General features: G+C 46.9%; 1 protein-coding gene across 1 annotated transcript in view; it reads right to left on the bottom strand.

Annotated features, from left to right (window-relative positions):
• Window positions 1-19,142, bottom strand: part of fam184b (family with sequence similarity 184 member B) — a 45,514-nt gene that overhangs the window by 23,258 nt on the left and 3,114 nt on the right. Inside the window, exons 2-18 of the mRNA XM_030092866.1 lie at window positions 16,098-16,286; window positions 13,319-13,981; window positions 12,588-12,723; window positions 11,805-11,956; window positions 11,175-11,720; window positions 10,519-10,626; window positions 10,139-10,437; window positions 9,436-9,586; window positions 8,721-8,840; window positions 8,353-8,485; window positions 7,820-7,950; window positions 7,480-7,595; window positions 7,041-7,397; window positions 6,803-6,917; window positions 4,759-4,866; window positions 3,737-4,134; window positions 2,902-2,978 (exon numbers count right to left, since the gene is read on the bottom strand). Coding sequence (XP_029948726.1) covers window positions 2,906-2,978; window positions 3,737-4,134; window positions 4,759-4,866; window positions 6,803-6,917; window positions 7,041-7,397; window positions 7,480-7,595; window positions 7,820-7,950; window positions 8,353-8,485; window positions 8,721-8,840; window positions 9,436-9,586; window positions 10,139-10,437; window positions 10,519-10,626; window positions 11,175-11,720; window positions 11,805-11,956; window positions 12,588-12,723; window positions 13,319-13,981; window positions 16,098-16,286 — 3,795 coding nt within the window. The 3' untranslated portion in view covers window positions 2,902-2,905. The remainder of the gene's footprint in view (window positions 1-2,901; window positions 2,979-3,736; window positions 4,135-4,758; window positions 4,867-6,802; window positions 6,918-7,040; window positions 7,398-7,479; window positions 7,596-7,819; window positions 7,951-8,352; window positions 8,486-8,720; window positions 8,841-9,435; window positions 9,587-10,138; window positions 10,438-10,518; window positions 10,627-11,174; window positions 11,721-11,804; window positions 11,957-12,587; window positions 12,724-13,318; window positions 13,982-16,097; window positions 16,287-19,142) is intronic.

The raw sequence follows: 19,142 nt of genomic DNA, 5'->3' as shown, positions 1-19,142 counted from the left end.
GGTTTTGGACCTGAAACCCGGGTTCCTTTTCATTGTGAGCAGGTGATTGGGAGTGAGAGCTTCCAGATCATTCAGATCTCCAGATAGCTTGGTGATGGGGCGGTCATTTAGAATGGCTTCGACCTCACAGAGAACTGTTTGGAGTCCGTCGCTGCCTTTACCACCTCCTTCAGGGTCTTCCTCTCCACCTCCTCCATCAGAGACAGAACGTCCAGCGCAAGCCGACCATCAGCCCCTGGATATGGTCATGTGCAGCTGCTTGGCGATTCCTTGGAGTGTATGGAGTCTGTGCTAGCTCTTTCCTCCATTGTGCTCAGTGCAGCAGGAGGCCCTTTGGCATGCCTTTCGCAATTCAAGCGCCTGTCGCCATCTTTACTCAAGTGCCCAGTACACAGGCAGAACAATTTCCTTCCTCCAATATAAAGTCCATTATCTCCCACTGCTTCTCCCTCAGCTGGGAACACTCCACTGAGTGCTCACCAGAGCTAAGCACCTTTGACTCCTGCCTCCTTGCACCTTTACCTGTAGTTGCTAGGCCACACCCCCATCGGACATGACAGCTGCCACGGGTTCTTTCATATTAACCTCCCAATTTGTATTTCATAATCCATGGCCTGACATAATTTAAACAAATTCGAAAATAAAGTCTCTTTGAAATAATGTTTGGACTTGATGCTTCACTTTACGTTTTTTTTGTGCATGGCAGAGAGAGAGTGTGTTTGTGTGCGCGCGTGTGTGGTCGCGCACCGGGTACCTCCTTTATAAAGCTTTCCTCGAGAGTCCGCTGCTCCAGCTCCGACGCTTCCGCGCTACAGACGTGCACCAATGGGTGGCGCGCTGCTCGGCTCCGACGCTCTCTGCCGCTCGTTGCTCATTCCATCCACGCCATACTTGCAGAAGTGTTTTTGACTTTCGGACGCGTGTCCGCAGCGAGTCAATCCATGTTCCACTCACTTTCAGTTTGTAGTGCGTCAACCCACTTATTTCCCTTTGCGTGTGCGCATAAACCCTATATGCCAACCTGGAGCTCGAGAGCTCAGTCATACAGTTTCCATCCGCCGAGCGCTGTCTCGCACACCTGAAGCCATCACCTGTGAGCACCTTAACTGCATCCCCACATATCATGCTCCCCCTAGTGGTCAAATAATAGAAATGACTAATGTCTCCTAAACACCGGCTATTAAATCCGAAACTCTAGCTGTAATAAAAAAAAAAATTGAATAAAGTATGTAGAGTCACAGAGTGGTGTAGTGGTTGTTACTCAACTCAGCTCCACGGTTCTTTTAGTGTGGAGGTTGCATGTTGTCTGGTTTCTGCAGGCTCCTCCCACTGGCCAGTGGCCTTGAATGGTGGATGTGTCTGTTTGTCCAGAGTGATTAAAGCAGCACTGTAGACGGGTGGAAAATAAAGCTTGTAATGAATAAAATGTAGTTTCAAAAAAGTAATTTCTGTCTTGTCTGAAGCTTGTGGATCTCTCACAATCACAAAATCCCATCCTGTAAATTAAGACTGATTGCACACAGTCTGAATGAAAAACACAAAGAGTGGACCTGCAGATCCTCCAGAGGAACGTCAGGCTGATTGACGCTCACCATATATCGCTTTCCTTCAAATCCACATTCTGCTTTTCTGTGCATTAAAATTCATTCACATTTGTGGCGTTAACGTGCAGTGTGTTTTTTCTCCCGGTCAGCTGGGAAGCCACACAACTGGGGTGCCTTTTGTTTGAATTGAGCATTAATACATGTGAATTAGGAGTTTTGCGTGGAAGAAACAGCTGTCATGTCATGCAAAGTGGTAATTTGATGGGTCACTATATTATTGACAGCTGTTGTGAATCCATTCATCATACCACTACATGATCAGGTATCGATCCCACTGACTATGGCTTCAAGTATCGAAAACCACAGCCGAGTCACCAGTCCATCACAGGGTGAACAGAAGGACAAACACATTCACATTTAAAGGAAACTTTGTGCCGAGTAATTAGCCTCAAGTGTATGTTTAACTCTTGCCTTTACATTTATAAATCCAGTTCTAAGTGTATTCTAATAAAGGAATTTTCAGCCCCTCTTATTTCTCTTAATCACAATTCCCTCATCAAAAAGGAAATAAAATATTCTAAAGCTGGAATTTTTCTCTGTAGTCATAACCCTTCCGCCCACACTGAAATCCAGAGCACCATGAGGAGCTTAGTGGTGCCCAGGCTTCGTAATGGAAAAACGCATTTAGTTATCGCCGTCATCTTCCACTTCCTTCAACACGTGACACACATTTCAGTCTCTTCACATAAATGTACAAAAGAGAAACTTACAAAAACAAAATATTTTATTCAATTTCTTAATTAAGATTATTATACATTTTTGCATTGAAACAAGCTTCATTTTGGTATGGTGACTTGTGTGTGTCCATTTCTGAAGTGGATCTTGATTGAATATGCTGAATGCTTCCATACTCAAAGAGACACTTGTTGGTTGTCGGTTTCAAGAAATGTACATCTGCCTTGGATAACTGTGCGATGACACTGGAGCAACAATAGAAAAGGAAGACTGCCTTTAAAAAAAACAAAAAGAAAAAGAAAAGAAGATATGGAGACATTCGAAACTATACAAACAAGATCCGGCAGGCCTATGTTTGGAGAAGAGGTCAGGCATGTGTTCGAGAAGCACTTTTTGGTTGAGCTTTGAGGCAATGTCTGAGATGGCCTTGCTGGTGATGAGCCCATATGTCTGTCGATGTGGGTATGTCTGTTCTTGTGTGTCTGTGTGTGTGTGTGTTTGTTCGTTCCTCAAGGTTTTGAGTGTGTGTATCAGTAGGAAGCAAAAAGATGTTTATAAGAAGCAATGAACTGTATATGAAATGTACTCGCAGCTGCTCGTTTGTGTGTGTGTGTGTGTGTGTGTGCTCAGAAGGAGAAGTATTTGGTGAACCACTCCTGCTTCAGCCCTTCAGTCCCCCTCGGTTCCAGGTATGGGCCCCTGCACCACACAAGACAAGCAAAACAACACATTTTATTGATTTATCATTAAAAAAAAAAACCCATTACCGGTAAATCTTGAGCAGATGTCTGCAAACTAACAGAATAGTGAATAAAAATGTATCAAACAACAGAAAAAAAATGTCAAGATGCACAAATCAAAAAACAAGTGTGAAGAATACAGGTGCAAAAAATTCACAAAGCACAAGTCATGAAAATGACCTCCTTACCAAAGCAGTTCAGAAGTAGAGAAACACGCTTATTTTAGCAAAAACCTTTGTTTTGATTTTTTTAAGTGAAGTCTGCTGTAAAAGTACATTCCAGTGAGTTTCATCTGACTGCAGCCTGTTTGAAGAGGTTAACGTTACATAACCGGATCTCAGGCGCTCTTCGTTTCATTTCGATTCATGTGTCTAAAAATAGTTGAAACAAACTTTAAAAACGTGACACATTTGAACATTTTCCAGCTTTTCATGTCTGACTCTTGCTCTCTCGCTGACGTTATCCGTTTTGCTGCTCGTCCATGAGCGTTTTCCTCATTATGCTCCACTTTTAATCCTCAGCTGAGCACATTTCCACATGCATCTATTGACATTAACGTCGCTGCACAGCACAGCTGTGGGCTCATTATGGCACTTTTCTGACTCTGGTAGCTCGGAGGAGGGGGCTGGTTGGATGTGCAGCTGTCTGAATGACAAAGGCGTCATAAAACAAAGAGCGCTGAATCATTTGTTTCAATCATGGAGTTAAAAATATTACCTGATTGCTTGGGCCTGCAGGTGTGCATGTGGGTCCTGGCAGGAGGGGGACACGTATCGGATGCCCGTCTGGGGGGAGGGGCAGACGGGGAGGGGGGCAGTCGGCGCCGGCGTCGGGGGGAAGCAGGCGGTCCGGGACCGGGTGGAGCGGGGCAGGGAGGGGGAGGACTGCTGGCTGAGGGACAGCGAGGTGTGCTTGTGCGGCAGGGAGGAGGTGGAGTAGTGGGGGGAGGTCTGGGGGTGGGGCGTGGACGGGTGGGGCAGGGTGGAGGAGGAGTGGTGATGGACGGAGGCGGAGGAGGAGGATGAGGAGGAGGAGTGGGCCAGGAAGATGCTCCTGTCGTAGGTACCGGCGCTGGACGTGCTGGTGACACGAGGAGGCGAATCCACACCCTTCCTCTGAGAGGCAAACAAAGATGGCGTCACTTCAGGACAACATCTCAGACACTGAGAGACATTATTCCTCCGGTTCAGCTCTATACTTTGTACAAGAGACAATTTTCATAAGAATGTGCATGTTGGTATCGTAGCTGAACAGTAATTAACATTCTCACTCTCACATCAAGAAGACTCCGGTTTGATTCCCGGCTTCTGCGCCCGGCTGCAGCATCAAATCATAATTTATGCTCCAGAAATACATTTATTTATAGCCATCAAAAAGTCAAATGTAACTTGTACAGTATATTTCATGGGTAAATTCAGAGCATTATCGTTCTCGTAGCAGTCAGTTTCATCTTCTACCTCTGTGGGTTGCATGTTCTTCCTGTGTGTTTTCTCTGAGCGCTCTGGCTTTCCTCCATAGCCCCCAAAAAGATGCGCCACACTTGTTTCTTTTCACGACCTTCTCCAAAACTGAATCCTGAATGTCATGATGTGGGTAAGTGAGGCCGGGACGGGTTTGTACAGTTCACAGCCTCGTGCCTCAGAGATAGGAGTTGGCCCGGGTCCAGCGAGCCCTTCTGGCCGGAAGGGGGCTCGTTTTGATGAATGCATTACTCGCATGACTTGCACGGGCAGACTCACCCTCATGGTCGGCGTGACGCTCCCGGGGCGGGACTTGGCGTCACGCGGCCTGAGGGTGGCGTCGTCCCCGGCCGAGGGAGGGTGGAGCTGCAGCTGATGCCTCTCCTCCTGGGGGGGGAGGAGGAGGAGGACGAGGAGGGACGTTCAGTGGCCTTGTTCGCTCGCTGCCGTCTACGTGTTGTGTCTGGAGGGCGAGCATGTTTGCTAAGCTGCCTCACGCCACACAGATGGCGGCGCAGCGCCCTGTCACAGTCGACCGTTTGATTTCCTCCTACGCATCCAGGACCGCCCACGATTAATGAGGACACTGCTCCAGTTATACTTAGTCCGTGGAGTTGCATCATGTTCTGTGTGAAAGTTTCCCGTTTATTATTGGACACAAAACTTTTTCCGGATCACAAAAAAAAAAAATCTTCAAACTCTCAGCTGACAAATTCCATTAAATTACTCAAATCAAATGTACTTTAATCAATCCCTCAGTCTTTACTACTAAATATTCACATGGCAAATAGAGAGCAAACCTACATGCAGTCAGTTTGGGGTCTGTCTATATTAACTGAAGTGGGGAGAACAATAAGAGGCAGGAAGGAACGTCTCTGAGAACCGGATCTCACAGTCTGGCAGCCTGGTGGAGTTCAGTCTGAGCAAAGACGCAACAAACTGTAGAGAAAAACCTCTGCTATGTAAATTTCATAAATATGTCAACATCAGGGAACATTTGCTGTCACATTAATGTTAATATATTATATTATAATAAATATAATGTATTATAATTGTAGTCTGACCCAATACAATCAGGTCCTATTAACAAATCGAACAAATGCGCATGAATGACATGCATGATGCACTAAAACAAACTACAGCAGACTCTTCTGTTCCCGAACACTAAATGTAGATTATTTTGCTTTTGTTTTGATGCAAAACTGCAAATAAAGCAAGTTCCACATCTGTGTGCTGGAAATATCATGTTAACAAGCTCACTGTTTACACACACAAGCCTTCAGTAGACTAGATTGTTAGTAACGGCCAAACGAGACACCAAACACATGCTGGACTGCGGCCTTCTGGGACCAGGACCGGGCAGCATCACTCTAAACAGACTGACCTCTCATTATCCGAGCTGGGATCTGTTAGTTTTGTAAGTTGCATCTTTGGATATCACAGTATTTGTTTTTACACTGAGAAAGTGTTTTCAAGTATCCAGGTGTCGCTCCTACAGGTCACTGCAGCTGGCATCATGGATTTGACAGGTTTTTATGCCAGATGTTCTTCCTGCTGCATCTGGGATTTGAACCAGATCTGGACTTACAACACAGAGGACAGTTTTCACCACTCCATTAAAGTCAATTAATGATACTGTTTTCATATTAGCCTAAAATAGCTTAAAAAATTTTATTTTCCATTTATTTTCCGCGGGGAGTTTCTATTTGGAAAGTAAATAATGGAATAATAATTCATACATTCAACATGAATGAACACATGAACATATAAATTTAGTTATATTTGCTCATTTTGAACGTTTTTTTTTTTCAAACAGAATGTTTAGGAAGACATAAACTAATAGCCAAAGTTTGGGGGGTTTTTTTTCAAAATTTTCTAAAAATATAACTGGAACAAAGATGCATCACGAGCCAGCCTGGGCAAAAAAAAAAAAATCCATCGGTCCATCTTTCATGCTGGATTAACCTGTTCAGTGCGGCAGTGTGTTGCAGCTGGTTGAACCCTGGACAGATCACCAGCTCACCACAGTGCAAACACACACACACACACACGCACACACACACACACACACACACACACACACACACAGGTCTATGGGTGATTTAGATTCACCAGTTAGACTGTGAAAGAAAACCAGAGAACCAGGAGGAAACCCATGCACACACAGGGAGAACATGCAAACTCCACATGGAAGCGCTGGCCTGTTTTGAGCTGAAGGTGTACATGTGTACGTGTGTATGTGTGTGTGTGTGTGTGTGTGTGTGTGTGTGTGTGTGTGTGTGTGTGTGTGTGTGTGCGTGCGCGCGCGCGCGCGCGTTCCCACCACTAATCGCTTGATGAGCTGGTCTCTCTCCGTCAGCCTCTCCTGGAGTCTCCCTAACTGAAGGTCGTCGCAGCGAGGCTCCCTCCTCCGGCACCGCTCCTCCCGCTCGCGCAGCCTGCAGTTAAACCAAAAACACAGAAACACACACACCTCTTCTTCACACACCTGCCCTCGGGTTTCGCCCACGGGACTTCTCGTCCACAGCCGTCTCGCCTCCACGCGTCTATCCTCTACTTACTCGTTCTCCAGGGCCACGATTCGCGCCTGCAGGTGAGTCTGAGCGCTGCTGTACTCCGACACCAGGCTCTGCATCTCCCTCTTGTGCTCCCGCTTGATCTCCTCCACCTCCTCCCTCCTCTTCTCCTCCTCCCTCTCCTTCCTCTTCTCCTCGTCCACCTCCTCCTCCTTGATGTCCTCGTCCTTCCTCTCCTCCCAGTGCTTCTGCGACTCCTCCAGCTTCTCCATCTCCACCCGCAGTTTCTCCACCTCCTCCTTCAGACGTTGTGCTTCTTCTTCCAGCTGTGCGTCTCTCTTCTTCCTGATTTCTGTGCTCTCGTCTTCCTTCTCTGCCACTTCGGAGTTCTTCTGCACTGACCTGAGGAGCGGCGAAAACATGCATGAATTGATGGCTCCAATAGCTGCAATTAAAGTTGAAATGACTTGTCAGTTCTTCCCACCGCTCTTTTAGTTGCTTCTTCAGCGCCACGTTTTCTCTCTGCAGTTCCAGCATGGCGCAGCGACTCTCGTCCAGCTGCCGCTCAAACACCTGATACTGGTTCTGCTGCTTCAGATCCTTCAGGCACAAAGACAGACAAGTTGAAGATACAAAAATTAGTTTTTCCTTCTTTAAATAATCAGTTTTACTACATATAGAAATGGCTGTGAGGGATTTCATTTATGCAGACAACAAAAATATCTTCAATGACAATGTAAGTAAGTAAGTTGGAGGACATAAAACACAGACAGAGAGATTTAAAGGGTTTTGTGTATGTGTGTGTGTGTGCGCGTGCACCTCACCTGCTGCAGAGCCATCATCTGTGTGTGTGCTTGTAGTTGAGCCTGTAGGTCCTCGATCTGCTGCATGTGTCTTTGGGTCATCTGCCGGCTCCACTCGGTGTGCTGCTGGGTCAACTCTGCACGCTGCTTGTCTGATGTCACGCGCACACACATGCACATGCACACACGCACACATACACACACGTGCATATATCCAAGCGTAGACACACATACACAGATAAAACCAAATACAAAAACAAAATCAATTTGGCCCACTGTTACAGGTACCCTTCTGCTGTTGCCATGGTGAGCTGTATCCATGGCAATAGCAACTTCACTGTTGAATTTATAATCTCACCGTGTGTGTGTATGTGTGTGTGTGTGTGTGTATGTGTCTGTTTGTTTCCGTATCAAAGCGATTTTTTTTTTTATTCATGCAGCTTTGTACGCGACATATAGACTTTCTCACTGTCCGCATGTGTTTATGCTTAATGCTCGACTGTGTGTGTGCGTGTCTTTGCGTGTGCATGTGTGCGTGTGTCCGTGCTTGTTACCTAGCTCCAGGTGGTGCATCGTCTGAAGCCTGTTCCTCTCAGACAGCAGATCTTCCTTCGCCTGTCGCTCCAGCGCCTGCAGAGCCATGGCGTGGTTGTGCTTCTCCTCGGTTAAAGACTGGGTTTGTGGCTCCTCGAACACATTAACACACACCCCGTTCACACTCATCGAAGGCGATGCATTGCCTCATCAAAACATTGCCTTTTCACTGCATTAAGGCTCTTAAATTATTCATCGCATTAAAAAAAAAAAACGTTTGAAAAAGTGCATATTTGCACTTAGTGTGTGTGTGTGTGTGTGTGTGTGTGTGTGTGTGTGTGTGTGTGTGTGTGTGTGTGTGTGTGTGTGCTTCTCATGTGTTGTGTACCTGCAGCAAGTCCCTCAGTTTCTTGTTTATCTCCTTTGTGTCTTGGACTTCTTTCCTCAACCTGTCAATTTCCGGATTGCCGTGGCAATCGTCTCCCTGTCCCGTCTTCTTCTTCTCCGCCTGTGTGGGTGAAAACTGAGGGTTTCAGGGTTTCGCGAGTCGTCAAAGTGATCCTGACACGAAGAATTTGCAACGGGAATTTAATGGAGAGGACTCTTTTGTTTCGCAGTCTCAGGCAGCTCTCTTAAAATAAATTGAAGGTGCAGACATCAGGGTGAACTCGGTGCACTCAATATGGAACTCATTAGAGGAGGACTTCAGCAATTTAATATCACACTTACATAATGTTGAATACATTTTTTTTTTTTAAATAATTCTTTGTCTGCAGTATCCTGACATATACTGATTAATAGGAGTCCCAAACGCGACCCTGAAATACGGCTTAACAGAGCATTTTAATTGACTCTTCACGCTCGTAATCTTATTCACTGGAAAACTGAATACGCCGCCGCTCTGGGTCTGGAAGAACAACATATTCAAATAGTGTCCTCCATTCATCCATCAACAACGAGGTCGCCGGTTTATCACGGGGTAAACACACACACACACACACACAGGCAGACAAACACACTTATGGGGAATTTTTGCCACTAATTAGTATCTGCAGGGGGAAGTTGTAGTACCCAGAGAAAACATGGCAGAGAAACAGGCCCACCTGAGACTGGAGCTGGTTCAGTTCCGTCTGCAGCTCAGACATCTGGGTCTGCAGCTCCTGCTCTTTGTTCTGCCACCTCTGTTCGCTCTCTGCCACGGCGGCGTTCATCTCGATCCTGAACTCTGCTCTCAGGCGTTCCTCACACTCTGCCCTGCAGGCGTGCGTCAAGACAAACAGTAAAAAACACTGTCATCGTATACGCACGTACAGACACACACCGGTGTATTTCCTCCTGCTACACTGTACGATCTAATCATCATGCATTTGAGGAAGGTTATTCTGAGATATAATGTGCAAAATAGTAACCTAATACACCTTCATAACAGTAACTTTTTAAATGAGATCTCTTCAGGAAATTTCTTTGAGCAAGTAAAGGATTGGAGATAAAAAGCAGCAGTCTGTTTTCTGTGCTCGAAGGCCAATCAAAGAAAAATCAGCAGCTGAATATGTGGCCTGATTCTCTAAGACATGCCTGACTAATGGATCTTTGCAAATGGTCAATGTTTTCTTGAACTATGTTATTGATTTCATTTTAATTAATGTACCAGCAGCATTTAACAGCTCGCATATCATCTTTACTGCTGCAGCTAATTCATCTGCATGTTTCTGTTCTGGTGAAGCTCATTTCCCGAAGTGACGCTATAGGTCGCCGTCCGTCATAATTTGAACGTCCGGCTCTGTTACTTGATTTTCCTGCCGCTACCTGATGCGATCCTCAGTGTGGCGCTGGCCCTGCTCCAGAAGGCTCCGCTCCGCGTTCAGCCGGCTCTGCTCCAGGACCTTCTCCTCCAGACGATGCTTGTCGGCTCTCAGGGAGGCGATCTCTCTCTGCTGCCTGTCTCTCTGTCTCTCGGCCTCCTCCTGCATCCGGGCCAGTCGATTCCGGGCCTGATGAAGGTCTTCCTCCAGGCGGGAGCACTGCGGTCCACATGGAGGCGCCGCTTCGGGGGGCACTTTGTCCTTCCTGTCCTTCTGTTGGACTGCCGACTCCAACCGACAGATCTGAGATCACAAAAAAAAGTTTTTCCGGTATGTTTTTTTTTTTTTCACTGCACAATCCACTGAAGAGGTTTATTTTCTCACCTCACTCGTGGCGTCCTGCAGTTTTGTCCTCAGCTCGTCTCTTTCCTTCTCCAGCCGGCAGCGTATGTCCTCACCCGTCCTCCTCTCCTCGTCCAAACGCACACACACCTTCAGAGAATTCATCAAAACCACATACACAATCATTCAACTACCCAATCAATAATCAGTCATCATGGAGTGTGCATTTTCGAAAAGCTCACAGAGCAGACAATTACATGATGCTATCTTTTAACATTGCTACATTAACAGTGGCTTCACAAAATAGCCATTAATCACGCTCCTTTAGTCTTTGTGGGGCGAGGACTCCAGCTCGCCAGGGGATCGCCAGATTAAAATAGATCAAAGAAAGAGCTTTAGTGCTGCACAAAATGGTCCCATTTCCACACATTTCCCCAATCTTCACTTCATCCTGTAAAACACTTCATCTTTACAAGTTCAAATACTGAGGAAAACTATTTAAAAAGATTAAAAAGATGACCCCCCCCGCCACCGAGGCACCGGCTGCGTAAAAGACTTTCATTAATTTAATGTCATTTATGTCGTGATCTACAAACAATTGAGATAGCATCATTCTGGACGAATGAGAGGATGATGAGGGTTACGCCCTACAACCAAAAGAGAGTGAGGCTTCTCCACCGTAGTTTGAAAGCGCTGACCTCCTGGTTGGTCTTCTTCTCGGAGCTCAGGGCTTCCTGGAGGCTGTTCAGCTCGGCCGCGTGCCTCCTCATCACCTCCTCGATCGCCTTCCGCACCTGCTCCTTCAGCCGCCTCCGGTCCTCCTCCGCCTTCTCCCCCAGCCTCTTCTTCTCCTCCTCCAGCTTCTGCTGCAGGTTCGCTCGCTCCGCCTCCACCTGCTCAATGTTCTTGTCCAGCTGGGATCGAACCCGGACTCGCTCCACCTCCAGCTCTTTGCGCTGCCGCTCCACCTCCTCCTCCTTCTCCCTCCTCAGCCGCTCTCTGGCCTCCTCCACCTCTTTGTGCAGCACCTCCTTCTCCTCGTTCATTTCTCTGCGCATTCTGTTCCTGTCCTTCTCGAAGCGCTCCTTCTCTTGCTCTCTCTCCTTCTGAAGGCTCTCTCGCTCTCTCTCGATCTCCCTCTGCAGCTTGTCTCTCTCGTCGTCGGCGTGCTTCTGGATGCGGCGCAGCTCCTCCGTCTGCGCCCTCACCATCTCTGAGCGAAGGCTGGACAACGCCTCGGCGTGCTGGAAGCACAGAATATTCAGAGCTAACAGCATCTCTGTGCCGGCGCTTTTTTTTTTACCCACGCTGCCTCTGGCGTGCGTTACCTGACGGATCTGCCGGGCGTGGTCACTATTGCGGCCGCTGCTCTGCAGCTCCAGCTCCCGGTTCCTGCTCTGCAGGCGGCTCACCTGGCTCTTCAGCTCCTCCAGCTCGGCGCACACACACACCTCACAGCCCCCACGGTTCAGCAGCTCCTCTGACAAGCACACACACACACACACACACACAAACACACACACACACACACACACACACACACACACACACACACAAACACACACACACACATCAAACAATGGAATGCGTGCACAAGTATATTGATTGATTGTGTATAACAGATGCAGAATGGACCTCCGTTACACCAAGAGGCTCCTAAACTGAGTCATTCTTCTGCAATAAATAAAACTCTGGCCATTTTTGCTGACTGTGTGACGACACACTGATGAAACCGGGCGCCATTGTTGAAGATAAACGATCTGAATTTGTTGCATCTTCTGTATATATTATAATGGCGCGAGGCATAAACTTGCGCAGCGCGGCGTCTGGATGAATAATGGAAATGAACTGTGCTCGGCTGAGTTCGCTTTTTCAGGTGAATTTATTCCAGCAGGCAGAGACGAAGATGAGAAGAACAAGCAGACGCAAAGTCAAAGTGTTTCTCAGTCACCAGGATGGAGCTCAAACTGCACTTTGAGTGTGTTTGTATCAGTCACAGGGCGGTACAGGGGTGCAGTGTTTCGCACTCCAGCCTGTCTGTGGTGTTGACCCCTGACCCTGAGTGGATGAACGGGTTGAGGAGGAGAAGAAGAAGAAGAACAAACTGCCACCTGCTCTGCTCTGCAGCTCGTCCTCCTGCAGCAGCAGCCTCTCCTTGGCCACGGCCAGCTCCTCCTCCGCCCGTTTGGCCATGCCCTCGGCTTCAGACACGCGCCTCCGGTCCAGCTCCAGCTCCTCCTCCAGGTCCTGGAGAACGGAAGAGTAAAGTGAGGTGACAGATGCAGAGGAGTGTAGCGAGTTGACAAGAGGAGAAATAAAAAATAATATAATAATAAAGAGAAGCAGAAGAGAGAGGAGGCCAAAACAAATTTGACACAGATATGTAGGAGGGAGAAAAAAAACACACAAGGCAGACACACACAGAGTGTTAGAGTTAAAAATAAAAAAGAAAGCTGGTTGAAATGTGGTGAGTCAGGGAGCTATCCTGCCCAGCTGTGGGCCTTTAATGGTTTGCTGTGAGGGCTTAAGTCAGCTCTGTGCCAGCTCTCGCAGGGCTTCTTAATGCTCGTGCGTGAGGTGGTAATGGCGGTGGTGCTGCGAATCCATCCTGCTCAAACTGCTCATTAGCAGAGAGCTGGCAGCGGGAGCAGCACTCAGCGAGGGCGGACTGCGGTTCGACCGGCGAGATCCCCCCTCGCCTCCCTCTCTCTCTCTCTCTCCCCCCTGTTTCTTCCCCGCTCCCTCCTTTCCCATCAACACGATCATTAACTGGGAGCATCACGGAGAGAGACGTTGCAATTTCTGCCTCCCTTTGTTTTAGGGTGAGTGAGGGGAACGATACCTGGATTCGCTCCTGCAGCTTCATGGTGCTTCTCTTGCTCTCCGCCAGCCGCTCCAGGTGACCTTCGACCTCTGCCTCGGCCCTCTTCACCCTCTCCCGGAGAGCGCTGTGCATCCCTTTCTTCTCCTCCTCCTCCCTCTCCTCCCACCTCTGCCGCTCTTCCCTCCACTCGGCCTCTATTTTCTTCCTCATGTCCTCTTTCTCCTCATTCAGATCGTTCAGTTTTTCCTCCCAGAGCTCCCGCTCCTCTCTCACGGCTCGCCTCTTCTCCTCCTCGGCCCGCTCCCTCTCCTCCTTCAGCGCCTGCACCTCCTGCGAAAGAGCCTTCACTCTCTCCAGGTCCTCACGCTGCTCTGTTTTCCGCTCCTCCTCCTCCTCCCTCTCTTTCTGTCTCTCGTCCTCCTTCTTCTGCTTCTCCTGGTCGGCCTCCTTCTGCAGCTCCTCGCACTTGGCGTCGGCCTGCATCACGTGGCCCCTGGCCTCCTCCAGCTCCCCCTTCAGGCTCAGGTTCTCCTCCTGGGCGGCGCTGACGTGGGCCCTGGCCTCCCGGAGCTCTTCTTCCGCGGCCCGCAGCTTCTCCTCAAACTCTTTCCTCAGCTCGGACTCGGCTTCGCGCTCCCTCTCCTCCGCCTGGATGCGGAAGCACTCGAAGTCCGCCTGCACCTGCAGGCACGGGGGATAAGTTACACTCCGCAAATGCACAACATCAGAGACGCTCATTCTTACCGAGCGTCCTTCGCACTGAGTAAATCACACCTTCTCTTTAGCTTCATCAAAGGACCGTGACAGAGAAATGATGCCGTCACATTATTTCACCTAAGCGAAACCACTGCGGCGAATAGCGCAACACGGACGGGCTGTTTACCAAACAGCTGAAAAAAAAAAGGCCAGATTGCCGCCATAACTGCCAATTAACTATAATGTTGTGACATTCAAAGAACGGTGGAGATGCCTGCGCCTCAGCCCGCGCAGCGGGGATCAGATAGGCTGGAGACATGAATTCTCACTCTTTGCTGCGTATCAGCACTAATGAGTCAGCTGTGTGTTTGTTTGCAGTCAGCTGCAGAGGATAAGAACCAAACGGGAGACGTCGTTCTGACTCATTACATTTGTCGAACCATTCCTAACAATACGTTTGGTAGCGAAGGTATGATGACGACTCTGCTTGAAAGATGGTTTTATGTATGAACCTAAAGACAAGTGTTGGCATTAGCTGGATCTTTATTTCAGCATTTGATCAATAACCTGCTGATAAATGTCACACTACCTGCTACCTGCTCATCAAACCAAAGAACCATCTTAAATTCAACTATGTGAATGTAATATATTTACTGAACGTGTACCATGTCAAAAATAATATAATACGGCGATCATAACTTAGAAATAGAATAAAAACACTAACAAAGGAGCGGTAGTAGCATGGCTTGAGATAATTCACCGGAGCAGTAAGTACAGCTGGGAGGAACTTCAGGGTTTAAGGGACAGATCAGTTTAACAAGCAGTTGGTTCCTGCTACAACGTAAATCCTATTAAAAACACCTACAGTGTGAGCTGTAAACCTTGTGGCACGGTATAGCTGTCACCTGGAGCGGGGCTCTCAACCTCCAGCCGAGCCTCTTCAATGCACAGTTTATCTCCAGAGCGTGGAGATAATAATAACGTTATTAAAAATACGGTGTAATAACACAAAAGTACAAACCATATAAGTACAGATCTTTTCCCTCGTGAGTAAATATCTAACTGAAGAACAGATCCTCTCCTAGACAGATGGTATATTTCTACAACTGTGAGTTCCAAGTTGTCACTCATCACGTGTTGTTACACTGACATCCGCAGTGGGCCACAGCGGGCGTTACAATTAATGACAAACACATGGAAAATCATGGGATTTGACTTGACATTTCACAACTTGAAAGCTGTCAATGGGAGAGCTAAAGAGAAGTTATTTGAGGTTTTCTTAAATATCTCCGCTCTCAGTAACAGTTGAATCATCAAGACTTTTTTCTTTTTTTCAGTCAGTTTATTTGTATTTTCCTGTCCTAGGCCCTTTTTTTTTTTTTTTTTTTTGCTTGTACTGCACTTTGACTATTTTTGCACCTCTGGTGCCTAAAAATAAATAACCTACTACTGACCCCACTTTTCTGTCTGACGCCTATCTCACACACACACACACACACACACACACACACACACACACACACACACACACACACACACACACACACACACACACACACACACAGACCACTCCTTGCATTCAGCTGTGAAAAGACTTTTCATGTGGTTTCAAGAGGGCGATTATTATTGTTCTATTGTATCTTACAAAAAAACTGATCTACCTGCGTCAAAACTGCAGTAAAAAAAATGTCAAAATGACACAAAATCAAATTGCAAATGACAGAGAAAACATTTCAAAATGAAGGCTTATGGGTGCCTGTACATTTTTTATATATTTACTTGTTAAGATATCTTTCCCCCCCCCAAAGAGCTCATAAGAAAGTCATGTGGGTATTTATGATTCATGCTGATGTCTGATTGTGGTGAACTGTGCATAAATTATTGAGCCGCATTCCGAGGAAAGTAACAGGCGAGCCGAGGTGAGCTGACTGCTGTAGGTCGCGTCATTGACGCCTTTGATTTGGAGCTCCTGCTGGGAGGTCGTACCTTCAATTACAGCGACACATCACGCCCTTGGCTGTGGTGGGTTCATCTCATAGCGGACGGGGTAAGAGTGCATACACACACACACACAAACACACACACACACGTGAGGACACACCTGTGCCCCGACCCTCTGCTGCTCGTCCAGAGACTCCTGCAGCTCGAGGAGGCGCGTCCTCAGCACGGAGCCCTCCCCCTCGTGGCACGTCTCCATCAGGATGCGGTGCAGCTCGTCGTGGTGGGCGTGACTCAAGGCCTGCAGGGCGGCCTCCTGCTCCTCGTTCTTCATGTTCAGAGAATAAATCACCTGGAGAGCATCAGTGACAAATGACTTAGCAGCTGGGCCTGTTTTTTTTTTTTTTAAAGCATAACTTTCCCACTGCAGCTCAAACAGAAACAAATTGTGTGTGTCTTTACTGGGTGATGTTGCTTTAGCCTGTCACGACTTACACATGCATAATAACTAAAAAGTCCTCAGATTTCCTCTCTTGGTAGAGTTTCTGCTGTTTCCCTGCAAGCTGACCATTTCGTCATGTACCGAGAGGATTCCCTCCATTTTGTTTTTATTATTTTCTCTGTGCATTCATTCCACAGAGGTGTATCCTCACTCCAGCCAATACCAATACTCATCCACAAACAGACGCTGCGAAGCCAACAGTTTGAGCTGGCGGCTTTGCGACAGCGGATATTAAACTCACTCCAATCTGCAAACACGCTAATACCCCGAATACAAATAACAGACTTTAAACTGCACCGCCGCTGCTGCGACCAAAATGTGAGCCGCGAGTCGTCAGAGTCCGGCTTTGTGCAGCGACGTCCGCTGACATGCGAGGCATCCATCTCCCGCCTCCACATATAGAGCATGACGAACGTGAAATATTACCTTTTTTTCACCCTACTATTCACTTCACCCTCCACACTGTCGGCAGTGTCATCATCTGCTCCTCGTGACCCTGATGTCTCACTTACCAACCAGCAGAGGTGTGTGTGTGTGTGTGTGTGTGTTTGTGCACGCACATGAGTGTAAGCTGGAGACACATGGGCTCATATTTTACCCAGACGCCTCTCTGTCTGCACATGCAGCTGGTACAGCACTGCTGGACATTCCCTGTGTGTGTGTGTGTGTGTGTGTGTGCGTGTGTGTGTGTGTGTGTGTGTGTGTGTGTGTGTGTGTGTGTGTGTGTGTGTGTGTGTGTGTGTGTGTGTTTGTGTCCACCCCTCTCGATGCATTTCCAGTTGCTCATCACCACTGATTTCGAATCAATCTGTCAGGAATCCCCGATATTCCAGTTCCTGATATAAACGGTATGTTGCTCCAGATCCTGTCGGTCCCAAACGGGACTGTGCAGCACGAACGTCGCCTTTTGAACTTTGACTCATGACTCAGAGGAATGACGGAGGGTTTAAAAAGAGGGCATTCACTGGTGGTGGGGGTGGATGTCGGGGGGGTTGCTGCTCCTGGTCGTCCTTTTTGGTAGGTAGAGACCGAGGAGGAAAATAGAACAGGACAACAGAGAGGACACCACAATCAAACAGACCTGAAGATCAGAAGTATTCTGTCTCTGGCTTTTGCCTCATTACGAAAGCTAAATTATTATTTTTACCACATCTTTTTTTGGTCTGTAAAAGACTTTTCCCTCTGCAACTTAAACTGCATTGTCCATTCTGGAGAGCTGCATGGGCGATGTGGACAAAGTCCATTTTTCAAAACTAATATTCTGACAACATTTTTGGAATGATTAATGATGATTTTCAAAACACTCATGCAGTCACACTTTGATGAATAAGCCTCTGTAATGGCTCTCTGAAAGGAACATTTGCTTCCTCTTAAATCACCAAAAACAAACAAACAAAAAGGCAACACATGTGTATTAATACACTGTTGACGTGTCCGACGTTTGAGGCATCATCTGCTCCTTCTCGTGGACTCATCAAACAATTTACAGTCTGAAAGGTTTAGGTTTGATATCATGTTAATCTAAATGCAAAACACAAAAAACAAAAAACAAAAGAAAAACTCAGCCAGATACCCAAAACAGACAAAGCCAGTTGGATACTGTGAAAAGTAGTCGCCAGATGGCCAAAGAGTCACGAGATGACTCAGAAAATGGAAAGAAGAAAGAAAGTCTGATGTAGGAACGGCTCGTTTCAGTCGGTTCAGTTCATGATGGAACAGAGACGAACGTTCTCACATCCCAGCAAGAGGAACCGGGTCTCTCCGGGCTCGTGACTTTCAGTGTGAAGCTTGCACACTCTCCCGCTCGTTAGATGAATAGACGAGTCTAAATATACCAGGACTCTGGAAGTGTGATTGTCTGTTTTTCTGTCTTGGTGCTGTGAGATGGCGTCTGGGATGTAACCAGGATCCTTCCACCACTGCAACGGCAACTTGAATCAAACAAGCACAGAAGACGGATCAATAAATGCATTTTCTCTCATATTTTTGTAAATTTTAATGCGGTTCCTGCTGCATTCCTCTGAAACGTTTTCCACTGTTCTCGCCTGAGAAGGTAACCGTACCGATTAAAGGTCGATCTTCGGGTGCTTACAGCTCGTCAACATATCAAATGAACTGAGATGAGCTACAACAGCTTTCATTTCATTTTTAAGGTGCCTCGGGTCCACATCACTGCCCAGCGTTTGATGCTTTTCATTAAAAAGTCACAACTTTGAAAATCTATGCAGTAAAATGCCGTCGTGGTTTGGAGTTTAGCCTCAGCTGAACTGAAGCTTCCTCATCAATTCAAAGGTTTGACATAATATTTCTGACATGAATAAGTCACTTCACTAACGTCTGTGAATTATCTTTTATAGGCCTTCACTAAAATATGTGTGAATGGAACATTTTACCTGTGAGCTGTTGTTGAAGGATATTTCTATATTTCAACACTTTAAAATCAGACATAAACCAAAATTTTTCACTTTTATTTTCATATTTTCAACATGAATGCGTCCATTATTTGTATTAATGGGGAAAATAAGACTCAAAGTAACTATTCCCACATAAGAAAGATCCAGAATTTGCCCAACTTTTTGTCGATATTCAATTGTTAGTTTAGAAGAAAGCATGAAGAGATGCAGAAGTTACCAAATGTGGTCACTTGCCATTTAAACAATTACAAGTTGTGCCTTTAACCATGAACTCCTCATCTTTAGACAACAG

The sequence above is a fragment of the Salarias fasciatus genome, chromosome 6 (genome assembly GCF_902148845.1).
Source record: "Salarias fasciatus chromosome 6, fSalaFa1.1, whole genome shotgun sequence".
NCBI lineage: Eukaryota > Metazoa > Chordata > Actinopteri > Blenniiformes > Blenniidae > Salarias > Salarias fasciatus.
Note: the sequence above shows the minus strand (reverse complement) of the source record. Positions and strands in the feature narration are given on the sequence as shown.